This window comes from Equus przewalskii, chromosome 31 (genome assembly GCF_037783145.1).
Source record: "Equus przewalskii isolate Varuska chromosome 31, EquPr2, whole genome shotgun sequence".
In the NCBI taxonomy this organism is placed as follows: Eukaryota; Metazoa; Chordata; class Mammalia; order Perissodactyla; family Equidae; genus Equus; species Equus przewalskii.
The window spans coordinates 7357676-7372387 of NC_091861.1; the positions used below are offsets into that span (position 1 = coordinate 7357676).

General features: G+C 48.2%; 1 protein-coding gene and 1 pseudogene across 3 annotated transcripts in view; both read left to right on the forward strand.

Moving 5' to 3' along the window:
• The first annotated feature begins 491 nt into the window (after nt 1-491).
• Nucleotides 492-10839, forward strand: LOC103542736 (isopentenyl-diphosphate Delta-isomerase 1-like; annotated as a pseudogene).
• A 494-nt stretch (nt 10840-11333) lies between these two features.
• The window catches only part of LIN9 (lin-9 DREAM MuvB core complex component), a 94378-nt gene continuing 90999 nt past the window's right edge, over nt 11334-14712 (forward strand). Inside the window, exons 1-2 of one of the 3 annotated variants that reach the window (XM_070602665.1) lie at nt 11458-11525; nt 12625-12724. Coding sequence is in view for 1 of the 3 variants with exons in the window: in XM_070602662.1 (XP_070458763.1) it covers nt 11447-11525 (79 nt within the window). In the remaining 2 variants the exon portion in view is untranslated. Of the gene's footprint in view, nt 11526-12624; nt 12725-14712 lie in introns of all 3 variants that reach the window. The other 2 variants (XM_070602662.1, XM_070602664.1) reach the window with 2 other exon arrangements.

The window sequence follows — 14712 nt, forward strand, 5'->3', positions numbered from 1 at the left end:
CCTCCCTTTTGAGTATTCATTCCCCATCCAAAATAAAGATACCTGTTTCCCCTTCCTCAGGGGCCATGGCTTTGGAAGTGATTCCCTGTGGTCTCTTTATGTGCTGCAAATAAATTTTACTTTGTGTGACAACTACTTCTGGTGAAGGCTTTGATTTCAACTAACCAAGAAGCGAACCCACTTTGGTTGGGTAACATAGCCACTTAGAACGTGACTTGATCTACTCTTCTGGATCCCATTCCACAATCCCTACAGAAGAGACTCATTGATTTAGTTTCCCATCCTTGAACAAATCAACTGTGGCAAAGTATGAGAAAGAAAACCTTGGGTAGGAGTTGCCTCTGAGCCAATCGGTTGTGCCCTGCAGCCCCTGGAGGAGACACATTTTAAGCCTCACAGAATTTGCTTAGTTCCTGCTGTCTGACAACACCTTGGGACCCTCTGCTACAAGTAGAACAAGGATATTTAGGACAGAACAGTCACATGTTAGCATGCCTGAAATAAGTATTGACAATTTTGATGGGCAGCTTCAGTTTCTAGCAGTGATGTGTACTCTTATTGATGAAAATGACAATAAAATTGGACCTAGAACTAAAACGAACTGTCACTGGAATGAAAGCATTGCGAAAGGACTATTGCACTGAACCTTAAGTGTCATCTTATTCAACACAGAAAATAAGCTACTACTACAGGAGAGGTCAGACACTAAAATTTCCTTTCTAGGTTTTTTTTTGTTTTTTTTTACTAATACTTGTAGTTATCCATTAAGTTATACAGGAGAACCTGAAGAAAATAATACAATTGAAGAGAAAAGGGCTGCATGGAAATCTTTAAAAGCTGAATTATGAATATCCATGGAGCAGGTTTCCCCAGATTAGTTAATACAAATTCATTCAATCTGATGATATTTGGGGTGAACATGAAATGGATTAAATTTTTTGTTTGTTTGCTTTGGTGAGGAGGACTAACCTGAGCTAACATCTGTGCCAACCTACCTCTATTTTTTGGCCCTGAGCTAACATCTGTGCCAACCTACCTCTATTTTTTGTATGTGGGATGCCGCCACAGCATGGCTTGATGAACAGTGTGTAAGTCCGCGCCCGGCATTCGAACCCATGAACCCCGGGCTGTTGAAACAAAGTGTGCGAACTTAACCACTGTGCCACCAGGCAGGCCTCATGATTGCATTTTGTTTGTGAAGATTGCATTTTGTTTGTTTGTTTGTAACTTTGGATCCAGATCCCTGTGAGATGAAGAGCTATTGTTATGTGTCAAAGGAAGAACTAGAAAAACTTGTGAGAAAAGCAGCCAATAGTGAAATCAAGATGCCTTCCTGGGTCAAAATGATTGCACAGACTTTTCTCTTTACATGGTGAGATAACTGTTCTTGAATCAATTTGTTGAAAAAACACGAACATGAAAGCATGGCTGAATGACTTTACAAGTGTGAAAAACTTGTCCATATTAAGCTTAGAAAGATTTTAAAAAACCAAATCTGAGACCCCACGTCCTTTAGATCTTTAATGGTGGCGCTAATCATCACCATCCGTCCCCCAGGATCTGATTTTGGTTTTGATTTAATATCTTGTGCAGGGAGGCAGAGGGAAGTCGCAGGTGCTTCCAGTTACCCTTTTAAGCTTCCCCACTACAGTAGCTCTTACCCCACAGGCCAAGGACCCAACTGCCAAGTTCTACTCTCATGGCCTGCGGAACTGACCACCAATTGCATCCACAGACCCACGGGACCCGCTGTAAGCCAGACTTGAGTTAGGACTCCATTTATGACCTCCTGCCTCCACTCTGTATGCCTCAGCTTTAAAGGGGGTTTTTGATGACTTCAGGCTTATGACTATCAATGTCAACTCAGGCCCTGTGTTCAGTAGTCCTTGAAATGTCTGGGTATTCCTCTTTCCTCAGTGTCCAGTCACCTGAATAAATGGCCCCTTTGAGGAATGACTAGGAATCAGTACAGTGTACACTTGCCACCGTGTTCCAGGGTCCTTCCTCCTGGGACGTGGCCATCTCTTCAATCAATGAGTTCCAGATGTGAAATTTGGCTCAAGTCTGGGAACTGAGCAAGGCATCATGATTCTTTATTCGGGTGATGGCCCTCGGCCTCCTACTCCTCCAGTCATGCCTTCTTTTGATTGTGGATATTCAGCAGCAGCTCTGCTGGCTGCCCATCTGTTTTGTCCCTAGAGACACCATGTTCTATTAACCATGTCTATTTCCACATGTCCCTATGAATCAACCTCGCTTGGCTGTCCCACCAACCTTGCTGATTTTTCATGATAAATGCAGCCTCCTACTTCCCCATGATTAAGCACTGCCACCTGCCTCTATTACTTTCAGTGGGGCCCCCATCATCCCCATCACTCTTAAGGAGTCCAGCCTGTGACTGCCTCTCCAACTGTCACCCCCAGCCTGCAGAGAAGAGCCACTGCTGAATTTCTTCTTGATACTGGTGTCCTCACCAGCACGTTCCTGCTGGCCTTCCTGAATGACGTTTCCTCTGAGCCTTCCCAAGTAGCATCACCGTCTGCTGGGTCTTCTGGCCTCATTGAATGTACCCATTCCAGTCTGTCACCTCCCTGAACCTTTTTATTCCTTCCTCTACCACCTGCCAGAGCAACTTGGGAACTTCCACTTCATTCAGTGCAACTCAGTGCTTTCTCCAGGCATCTCAGTGACACCCTGGCGTCCCTTGAGATCCTTGCCACGGCATTAAATCCTACGTCCTAAGAAAGGGTCCCCAAGTTAATGAATTCTTCCTTGTCCAGTTTTATATTCTGTTCTTCTTGATCAAAAACTCTCAAAATCCAATCCCAGAGGTACCGCCCCCCCCCCCCCCCAGCTCCCACAGTACATGCTGGGTAAATCTGGTAGCTCCATTGGGGTATCATATCTCTCCTTGCTTATCAGGCCCAACACGTCCTCAGGCAGGTCATGCTGAGATTTAACCCTGGTTATCAGCCTGGCAGCCAAGTGAGAAGGTGGGGCAGCTCCTGAGCGGAAACCTGCTGTCTTGTCAGAGAGAAGATGCTGCAGTGTCTTCTTGCATGGGAGGAGAGCTGGCTCTTAATGGAAGCCTGGACACCTCTGCAACTCTGAGGGTTCAGGAGACTCCGCAGAGCCAGGTCCTTGGGGGTATCCCTCCAGGTGTCTCCTTCCCATGTGTCACGTCCCAGGTTTTCTCAACCAGGACTCTGACCCTGGTGTAACCCCCTGGCCTTGGCAAAGCATTGAAATGTCTCTGGAGCTCAGTGACTCCAACTGCGAAGTCCAGCGTTTGCGCCTCAGCTGGTCCACTCGTCATGGTGGTGATAAGGGCCTCTTTGTAAGCTACCAAGAGGCCCTCTGGCTCTCCACTTAGCTCTTGGGTGGTCGTTAACTCCTTTTTCAGTATTCCTATACAGAACATCAGTACAACTTAGTAACAACCAGCCAACTCCACTGTCCTTGTAAGCATTGTTTCTCCCTATCTTTCACTGCCCGAATCATCACACCAGCAAAGATGCCACCCTCAGGACATTTTCCTGGGACACCACACGTGGAATCTTCAGTCACCCTGTGTCAGACATTAGCCATGCCCCACATTCCACTTGGGATGGGATGGTCCCTGCCAGGCAGGTGGTGAGTTACCCAGTCCCAAACCCCATTGTGCCACCTGCTTTTCCAGACTATTTCCCAGCACAGAGTGTTCCAGCTCAGGTTCCCTGAGAAGCAGATGCTAGGATGGAATCAGATATGCCGAAGATTTATTCGGGAAAACACTGTTGAAAGATAAAGCAGAGAGTACAACTGTAATTTCACAAGGTTGTTAACTGTCATAATCTTAATTTAAAAAAAATAATAAAAAATTTTAAAAAAGATAAAGCAGAGAGGGAGCAAGAGAATGTGTGGAGAGCTCAGAGCAGAGTGCATGTCTGGCACCTGTAAAAGGAGCAAAGGGCAGAAAGGAGACGGGGCTGGAGTCCGGCCCTGAGGAAATCTTAGCCATGCCGGTGGGGAGGCTGTGTTAATGATGCTTGAATCACCTTCCATGTTTGATTGCTGAAAGGACACACAGGACTCCAACAGTTTACACTCATAGTTTTTTTGTTTTCTTTTGGCTTTAGACTTTTTTTTGAGCAGTTTGAGGTTCACAGCAAAATTGAGCAGAAGGTACAGAGATTTCCTCTCTAGCCCTCCCCACACTCATGCACAGCCTCCTCAGGTCAACATCCCCCACCAGAGGGGTACATCTGTTACGATGGATGAGCCTGCACAGACACACCTTATCACCCAGAGGCCACAGCTGACATGAGGGTTCACTCCTAGCACAGAACAGTGTTTATAGGCAAAGGATAAGGTACAGTAACAGCAGAAGTTCTGTGAGGAAGAGCGCTGGAGCTCTCAGGACCTCCCCTGCTCGGTAGCACAGGATGCGCTTTGTCTCCAGATCTCAAACCATCATCGACTATGCACTATGAGAGTGAGCTGACCATGTAAGCATATTCCAGCTCCATGACCAGCCTTGATGTTTGAAATCCCCAAGGCTCCATCAAAGAAATGATTATTAAACAGTGCTGACAAGCTGGTATGTCCTGCTCCCCAAACGATCCACAGACCAGTAGCCATAAAATGTCATTTAATATCTTCCATGGTGTTGGCCAAGGGTCTCCATCATGCTGCAGGCAGCTCTTTAGGTAAGCATGCAGCCATTCTGGACCATGCCACGCAGGAGCCCGAGAGCAAAGGTTGCTCATTGTAGGAGGCCCATATCGGGTAGAAATGGCCTGGCTCTAGCAGCTCTGCCATGCTCACTTAGCGGCTAGAAGCAGCCTGGGAAGAGCACGACACTGGCATGAATGCTGTGCTGTATCTTAGGGTGCAGCAGCTGGAAGCTGTCAGCCAACTACGCTCCTCACAGCTGGAGATCTGAGAGGCATGGCTAACAACAGGCACTTCAGGAAAAGTTTCTAAAATCTCCCCCCAACTCTTGTGTGGCCGCTGTTTCTCTCTCTAGTCTTACCTCTTGCATATCTTAAACTCTCCAGCCATCCTGAACTGCTTAAAGTTCCTGGAATAAAAGTCATGTGCTGTCTCACCTCTGGGCCTTTGCACATGACCCTTAGCCAATGATATTACTTTTTTCTTCTACTTCCTCTCCCTAACTTCTATTCATTCTTCAGGTTTCAGTTCAGAGGCCACTTCCATGAGAAAACTTTCTTGCTCCCCAGCCCCAACTCTATGCTCCTGTAGCATCCTGTCCTCAGCCCTAAGGTAGCACTCAACACACTATTGTAATAGAATTTGTCTGTGTCTTCCATTAGACCACAAAATCTGTAACGGTAGACACTATGTCACATTGAATTTTGCCTAGTACCTGCCACAGAGTAGATGCTTAATAAATATTTGCTGACCAACTACTGGATAATTGTACCCTATTGAATTGCTTAGAATACCTGGGGTTAAGAAGAGAAAGTAAAATCAATGATCATCCAACTCAATGTTTCCTTACATCCCATGGAGACATACATGTCCTGAAGGGACAATCTTTCTGGGTTAGAATCCACAAATCTGCTATGTTGAGCTGTCCAACCTTTCCGGTCTGGGCAGCTCTGATGACAAGGCGCTCCTCCTTGGGTGGCCTGGTCTTTTGAGCTCCCTGGTTGATGTGCCCCAATTCATTTAGGAAATTCTGGACAAGGATTGAGTGTGCGTGGGGGAATACGTCTTTCTACTTTCCCTCCCATAAGATAATCTACCATAATTTTACCATAGTTGGTTACGCAAGATGCCTGGGGAAAGAGCTTGTCATTGCTTCTTCAAAGAAATCTTCTTCTTCCTTAAATTTTGCTCCATTTTGCAGACTGAAAAACAAAGAGCTCCATAAATACCCTGGGGTGCACCAGTAAATTTTGCTGAGCCTTATGTCTTTAGAAGTCGTGTCTCAGAAATACAACTAAAACATTTAGCTCCTTCTGGGTACAATTTAGGGAAAGAAGATATAGGAAAGAGTAGCAGAGAGCTGGTGTTTGTGGGCTGGGATGTGGGCCAGGTGTTTTACATAAGCGATCTCATTTAATTCTCCCTACAGCCCTAGGAAATAGGTTTAATGATCCCCTCCTCTGTTTTTTTTTTTGGTTTTGGTTTTTGTTTAACCAAATGATACTCTTACCCGAGTCTCAGGAGAAACAAGTGCTTGATGACCCTCCTAGGGGTCATTCTAAAGAAACAGGGTCTGTCAGGAATTCAATTTGCATCTTCTTGTAGCCACTCGGGTACAACAGGAAAAGTAGCTCCTCTTTCCAGCATAGTTTGCAGAATAGTAAGTAGAACGTGTGGCAGAAAAGACAGAGTGGAAAGGAAAGCAGTGTGCTATTTTCTTTTGTTTGTAGCTATCATTTCAAATTGCCCAGCAGAGGGCTTCGACTTTGCATCTTCATTTGTGGCTTAGAAAAAGATTCTGTTAAAAGTGACTGCCAAAGATTTTAGATTGAGAAAAAAACCAAAAAGTCTGAAAATAAGGTTTTCCGTGTAACAGTTTTCTTGAGATATAATTCGTACATCATACAATTCACCCACCTAAAATGTACAACTCAGTGGTTTTTAGTATACAAACAGACTTGTGCAGCCATCACTACGATCAATTTCAGAACATTTTCGTGAGTCCACAAAGAAACCTTGTACCCTTTTGCAGTTACTCCCAATTCCTGCCCCTCCACCACCGCCCTAGGCAACCACTAATCTACCTTCTGTCTCTATGGATATGCCTATTCTGGACGCTTCCTATAAATGGAATCATACAATATGTGGTCTTTTGTGATGGCTTCTTTCACTCAGCATAATGTTTTCAAGCTTCATCTATGTTGTAGTATGGATTAATACTTCACTTCTTTTTATGGCTGAATAATAGTCCATTATATGGATATACTTTTTTTTAAATAGCTGCTTTTATTATAAAAGTAATGAAAATTTTACAGCAGAAAAATGATAAGTATAGACATAAAGAAAATAAAAATCACCCATAATCCCACCACACAGGAATAGCCACCATTTAGATATCTTTTGTTCTGGATTTTAGTCTATGCATATATGTTTGTAAATGGGACCATACTGTGTGTACTGTTTGTGCAACATGGATTTTTTTATTGTGGTAAAATATACATAATATAAAATTTACCATTTTAACAATTTTTAAGTGTACAAATCAATGGCATTATGTACAATCACATTGCTGTGAAACCATGACCACCATTCATCTCCAGAACTTTTTCATCTTTACAAACTGAAACTCTCTACCCACTAAACAATAACTCTCTGTTCCTTCCTCCCCCAGCCCCTGGCAACCACCATTCTGCTTTCTGTCTCTATGAATTTGACTACTCCAGATACCTCATATAAGTAGAATCACATATTTGTTTTTTTGCGATTGTATTATTTTATTTAGCATAATGTCTTCAAAGTTCATCCATGTTGTAGCATGTGTGAGGATTTCCTTCCTTTCTTTCTTTCTTTCTTTTTTTTTTTTGGTGAGGAAGATTGGCCCTGAGCTAACATCTGTGCCAATCTTCCTCTATTTTGTATGTGGGACACTGCCACAGCATGGCTTGATAAATGGTGTGTATGTCCACGCCCAGGATCTGAACCTGCAAACCCCAGGCCACCGAACTGGAGTGCATGAACTTAACCACTATGTCACCGGGCTGGCCCCTCCTTCCTTTTTTTTAAAGATTTTATTTTTCCTTTTTCTCCCCAAAGCCCCCCGGTACATAGTTGTATATTCTTCGTTGTGGGTCCTTCTAGTTGTGGCATGTGGGACGCTGCCTCAGTGTGGTCTGATGAGCAGTGCCATGTCCGCGCCCAGGATTCGAACCAACAAAACACTGGGCCGCCTGCAGCAGAGCGCGTGAACTTAACCACTCGGCCACGGGGCCAGCCCCATCCCCCTCCTTCCTTTTTAAGGCTGAATAATATTCCATTGTATGTATATACCACATTTTGTTTATCTATTCATCCATTGATGGACACTTGGGTTGCTTCCACTTCTTGACTACTGTGAATAATGCTGCTATGAACACGGGTGTAGAAATATTCTTCAAGACCCTGCTTTCAGTTCTTTGGGGTATATACTCAGAAGTGGAATCGCTAGATCATATGGTAATTGTTTCATTTTTTGAGGAACCACCATAGCAGCTGCACCATTTTACATTCCCACCTGCCATGGACAAGGGTTCCAATTTCTCCACAACTTTGTCAATACTTGTTATTATCTGTCTTTTTTATTACAGCCACGCCATGAGTGTGAAGTGATATCTCATTGTGGTTTTGATTTGCATTTCCCTAATGACTATTGACTGAGCATCTTTTCATGCGCTTACTGGTTTATTACATCTTTCTTGGGTCCTTTGCCCATTTTTGAATTGGGTTATTTGTGTTTTTATTATCAATTTGTAAGACTTCTTTATGTACTTGGTATATAAGTCCCTTATCAGATAAATGATTTGCAAATATTTTCTCCCAGTTTGAGGGCTGTCTTTTTGTTTGTTTTCTGTGGGGTTTTTTTGGTGAGGAAGAGCACCCCTGGGCTAACATTTGTAGCCAATCATCCTCTTTTTGCTTGAGGAAGATTGTCACTGAGCTAACGTCTATGCCAATCTTCCTCTATTTTGTATGTGGGATGCCACCACAGCGTGGCTTGATGAGCGCTGCTAGGTCCACACCTAGGATCTGAACCTTTGAACCCTAGTCCACCAAAGCAAAGCATGAAAACGTAACCACTACACCACAGGCTGGCCCCCTCTTTTTTGCTTTCTTGATAGTGTTCTTTGAAGCACCCAAGTTTACAAGGAAGTAACTCAGTATTTGATAAATGGGCCATAGGACGGGAAATCATCAAACCTGATATGCCTAAAATGTGACTGTTTGTTTTTCTTAAGATGTATTTTTATCTAGATTTTTCATGACTTACTGTCCTTGTCCAAATTTTAGGGCTTTTGTTTAAGGCAGACAATAACATACAATCATGTCATCTTAAATTGAAATACACAATTTAAAATTTAGCAGTCCTGTGGTGGGTGTTGTCCTCACATCACAGAGGGAGAAACTGAGGCACTGAGAGTGGGCCAGATTCCCGATTCTAGCACCTGGTCGATGTTACCTTTAAGCAAGTTACCAGGTTGTTGGGAGAACCAAGGAAGTCAATGACTATAAAACCTCCATCATAAACATCCAAGAAAGAACCTCACTGAAGATCACAGTGAAGGGCCTTGTTCCCAGTCACACAGCTAACAAGCCCTGGATCTGGGGCTGGGACATGGCTTCAGGCCTCAGAGAGTAAGACTCATTTAGGGTTTTTGTTTAAAATGCAGATTATGAGGAAGGGCCTAAAAACACTTATTTCAATACAGCAGACCTGCCATTGTGAGTTTGTAAAAACTGCCTTAGGGTAAAACGTGGCCTAATGATACCTTGACCATGGTTTACAGTCATAAAAGGCATCCTCCTCCCACTCCCCAACCCACCTTCCTGCCTACCCTACCTCGGCTGTTTCTTCCTACCCTTTCATTCTCAGACGACAGACCTTTTCTTGAACTCATCTCCAAATTGATAGTGACCCACCCCGCAGGTGTTGACAACAGGACCAGTTGTTTTTCCTCTTCTTAGAAGGCAGATCAGATTGTGCTCAGAAGGCACAGGAGGGGTTAAGTTAGCTACGAAGGAGGGATGACTTTGTAAAATTGAATTTTTTACCCTCTCTGCTCAAACCCTGCTCCCCCTCCTACCTCAAAAGTGGCAGCACCTAATTATCCGAGGCATAAAGTTGGTATCACCAATGATATGAGAAACTGAGGCACAGAGAATTAAGAAATGAACTTGCTGGGCCAGCCTGGTGGCACAGTGATTAAGTTTACAGGTTCCGCTTTGGCAACCAGGGTCCGCATCCCAGATGCAGACCTACTCGCCACGTGTCAAACCATGCTGTTGCAGGCATCCCACATATAAAGTAGACAAAGATGGGCACGGATGTTAGCTGAGGGCCAGTCTTCCTCAGCAAAAAGAGGATTGGCAGCAGATGTTAGCTCTCAGGGCTAATCTTCCTCCAAAAATAATAATAATAAAATTTTAAAAAGAAATAAACTTTCCTGAGGTTATACAACCAGTAAGCAGAATCCCACCCAGGCCTTGGGGCTCCAGAGCCCACCCCCTGAAGCTCTAGGGTGGCAACTAGACCCTCTCTCCTGGCCTTTGCCTGCCTGACTGCCCAACAAGCTTCCTCCTCATTCCCAGGACTGCCATCTTGTCACACTCTGATCCATTTCCCACATTTTTGTTCTCCAACAAACGGAAACATGCCATCCCCATTAGGTAGAACCCAACTCCATCCTCCCAGGCTCTTAGCAAGCCCACCTGCTTAGCTTGGCCTCTGTGTCCTGCTCTGTCCTCATCTGGGTCTACCATCTCTTTACTTTTCAGTTCCTGGAATTCACCCATGTTGTATTTTCATTGCTTAATTACCCCCCTCCCCACCCTCCATAAATTCCTGGAAAGAAAGGACTGGAGCTCAGGAACATTTGTTAAGTGAATTATTGAAAAGCAACAGTGGTTTATAACTGCAGAGTGTTAGAGACAGGAGTTGTGAAATCTTTCCCCGGACTTCTTTCAAAACCGGATGAATCCTCATCCAGAGTCTCCTAACACTTCGATCGGGGTACTCGATCATCTCGTGGTGTCACTGTCGATTTCTGTCTGTGTCCCCCAGCGACTGGTTCTGTAATTCTCTCCCAGCTCCCTACACGGTCTCGGGTCGAAGGGATGAAAGAGCTGAGCCGAACAGCTGAGACGCGGCCCTAAACGACTAACTTCGCGACCTCTCAAGGTCCCTCCGCCCAGCTCCACGCAGCCCCGGTCCTGACGTCCGGGAGGCGCGGGCTCCGCGGCGGGCGAGCGCCGAGCGATGGCGGGACGAGCTGCGGGGCTCCCTGGGCCAGCCCTCCGAGGAGGGAGGGGACGCCTCGCCGGAGCAGCGTGGGCTTCGCAGCCCTGAGAAACCGACTTGGAGCTGAGCCCCCTCGGGTAACGTGACCGCGCACCAGGGCTTCCTCCCGCGCCGGGCCCACAGGTGCCGCCTCCCAGTCCCGCCGGCCTCCCTCTGCCCCTCGGAACGAACAGCCTGCAGCGCCCGCAGCTGCAGCGCGGGCCGCGAGACGCGCGCCGGGAGCCGGGCCGCCGGGCCGCGGAGCCCGCGCTGCCCCCCCGCGCTCCGCCGCCGGGCCTCTCGGCGCGGCCTCCCTCCCCGCCCGCCCTCGGGCCGGGCCCGGGGCCGGGGCGGAGGGGCGCGGCACCCGCGGGGCCCCCTCCCCGGGCGGCGCCGCGCCGGGCCCGCCTCCGCCGGCCGCGCCGCGCCGGGCCGCGAGCTCCGCATTCGAACCTCCCTCGCAAAGACAGTCTCCGCCCCACAATGCACCGCGGCGGGCAGCCTTTGAAAAAGCGGCGCGGCTCGTTCAAGATGGCGGAGCTCGACCAGTTGCCTGACGAGAGTGAGTAGCCGTTCGGAGCACCCCCCCGCCGCCCCCGGCCGCCCGCCCCCGCGCTGCTGCGGTCGGGCCGGGTGGCCGAACCCCGCGCCGGGCACGGGGGCCGACTGGCAGCGCCCCCGCGGCCCCGGGTCCTCGCACCCCGGGGCTGCCGCCGCGTCGCCGCCTTTGTTATGGTGTCGGTGCGCTGCTTTCTGGGCTGCGGGAGCGCCGGGGCCGGAAGCCGAAAGCCGGGGCGCAGCCCGTGCCGGCGGAGGCGGCGCCGCGCCCCTGGCCCGCGCCGGGCAGGCCGAGGCGGGGGCAGAGCGGCCGCGGCCCGGGGCTGCCGGCGCGGAGGCGCCCGGCTTACGTAAGCCGCCGGCCGGGCGCCCCCCTCGGGCCACGGCCCCCGGCGGTCCCGTCCCGGGCGCTGCCCTCAGGCACCCGGGAGCCGCGCCTGCTCCCCTCCCTCCTCTGGGTGTCCAGCCGGGAAGCGTTTCCGTGTCAAAGGGCTGGCCCCTTCCCCGGGGACCACAGGTGGCCACGGACCTTTGCGGGAGGGTCCGACGGGCACGCGAGCGCGCAGGCAGCCCCCAGCCCGCGCCTCCCGCCTGCGCGCGCGTCTGCAGACGCTCGGGGGTCCCTGGCGGCGCGGGGGCGACCCTGCCGCGTGCATGCCCTGTCCCCTCCCTGACACCCACCCTGTCACTCCCTCTGCGTCTCGGACGCGGATGCTCACCTGGGTTTAGCAAGTGGAAGCACTCATCTCACAGCTTCAGGGCAGAGCGCGTAATTTTGTGATTTGCAGTGTTGTCGAAGGTAAACAAAAAAGGCGGCTGTCTTGGTTAATGACAGGAAGGTCCCCATCCACGCTCACTCTCCCGTTTACGGATAGGTGTCGTTTGTGAGAGTTTTAGTGTAACACAAGCAAGAGGGTCCATGTTCAATCCGTCTGTGCGAGAGGCCCGTCGACACTTTTACAGTGAGGGCTGAAGACAGCCGAGTCCGTGTTCTTTGTGGGGTCAGACACTCTTCATGTGTCGTAAACTTGAACCAACAGCTGAAGTTGTTCAAGTTGGTGAAAAGTTGAATGGAAGGCGTTGGTGTTTTAAATTTGCTCTAGGCCAGCGCTGAGTTCCGGTGGACCTTTCCGGGGATCGAGCTGTGCTCTTTTGCAGTGTCCAGTACGGTAGCCACGAGGCCCGTGCGCTGTGGAGCTCCAGGTGAGCCTAGGGTGACTGAGGACCTGAATTGTAAGTTTCGCTTGGTCTTCGTTAATTTAAGTTTCAGCAGTCTCGTGTGGCTGGTGGCTACTGTATGGGACGGGGCGCAGCTGGAGAGCGTCCGTGAGTTTGGTCGTTTCTTGTTTGGAGGCTCCCGCACGAGGGTGGGCCTGCTCAGCACAGGGCGCTTGTCTGGAAATCCTTGCTGTCTTGATCATGAAGACGTTTGGTCACCTCTCAGAAGTCACCGCCGCCAGAGCTTTATTTTGGTTGCTGTAGTCATTCTGTTGAAGGGAAAGGTGTTTTAAGTGGCTTTCTTATACCTGTCATTTGGAATGTTTGCTCTCACCATTGGGCGTTAATTGAGGACTTAGTGTGGTTCTTCGTGGAGGCTTAGGACTCATACTAGGGTTCAAGTTCCAGTTGCACTCTGAAACTGTGTAAGTCATCACTGATACTGCTTTGTAACATCTCTGGTAGTTGGGAGGGTGTGGGCGTGCATGTGTGTGTGGGCGTGCATGTTTGTGTGTATGTGTGAGTGTGCATGTGTGTGGGCGTGCATGTTTGTGTGTGTGGATGTGCATTTGTGTATGTGGGCATGCGTGTTTGTGTGTGTGGGCATGCGTGTTTGTGTGTGTGGACATGTATTTGTGTATGTGGATGTACGTGTTTGTGTGTGTGTGTGGGCGTGCATGTTTGTGTGTGTGGGCCTGCATGTTTGTGTGCTGGTGTCTTGCTGAGCTTGACCCTGGCTCATTGAAAGCAAGGATCACCTTACCTGGTCTGTCACAGAGTACCACAAATCAGGTACACGTAAATACTTACATGGAATTTAATGCAGAGTAAGAGGCTTTATTAATGAAACTGGAGCAAAGTCTTGAAAAGGGAAAGTGATTTCAATTTAATACCAGAAATAGCAACATGTTTCTTTGCCAAGTTTAGTCAAGGGGGCTACCTAATAAGCCAGTAGCCCGTATAACGTTATCAATGATAAAAGCTACCATTACTTGAGTATTTACTGTGAACCAGATGCTGTGCAAAGCATTTTACATACATTTGCTCATTTAATCCTCATTTCAGTTGAGCTAAGTCCTCTTAGGAGTCTGATTTTATACGTGGGAAACTGAGGCTGTCCTCAGCCCAGATCTTTCCTCTGAGCTCCTAGACGTGATATCTCTTGCCTGTTTCACATCTCCTCCTGGATGCCTCAGAGGCCCCTCAGACTTCCTGGGTTCTAGATCTCCCTCCTGGTCCAGCCCCAGGACAGAGGTCCTTCCAGTGGCTCCTGTCTTAATGAGTATCTCCGCTGTGCATTCAGCTGAGACCTAGAGGGTGTCTTCAGCACTTGCCTCTCTTTCACTTCCCATATTTAAGTCTTTACTAAATCTTGTAACTTTTACCTCCTAAATGTCTCTCAGTTCTGCCTGCTTCTCACCATCACCCTAGCCCAGGCTGTTACCATCTCTTCTGTACTAATCACTCAGCCTCCTGTTAAGGCATCACCTCCTCCCCTCAACCCACACGCAGCCAGAGTGGTCCTTGCAGAATGTATGTGTCTCCTGCTGCTTAAAACACCTCAGTAGCTACAAGACCCTGTGTGGTCTGGCCACTCCCCACCTCTCCAGCTTCATTTTGTACCTCTCTTCCTCGCCTTCCATCCCTTTGAGCTAAATCAGACTTTTTTATTCCCTGCACTCACCAGGCTTTCTTTGTTATAGGGCCTTTGCACATGCTGTTCTCTCTACCTGGAGGGCTCTTCCTTCTCCTCACTTCCAGTTAACTTCTACTTACTCCTTTAGATTCCTCCATAAGCTTTTTCAGAGAGCTATGTTCTGTCCTCCTTGACAACGGTTACACCCTCTTATTAAATCTTTTCATACCACTCTAACTTCTTAGTGGTGGCTGTCACCGTGCAGCTTTGCATTTGTTAATGTGTGTTTGGTTAGCTTTGGTTAGAAGCCGCACAGAGAAGCACCGTTTCTCTTTCT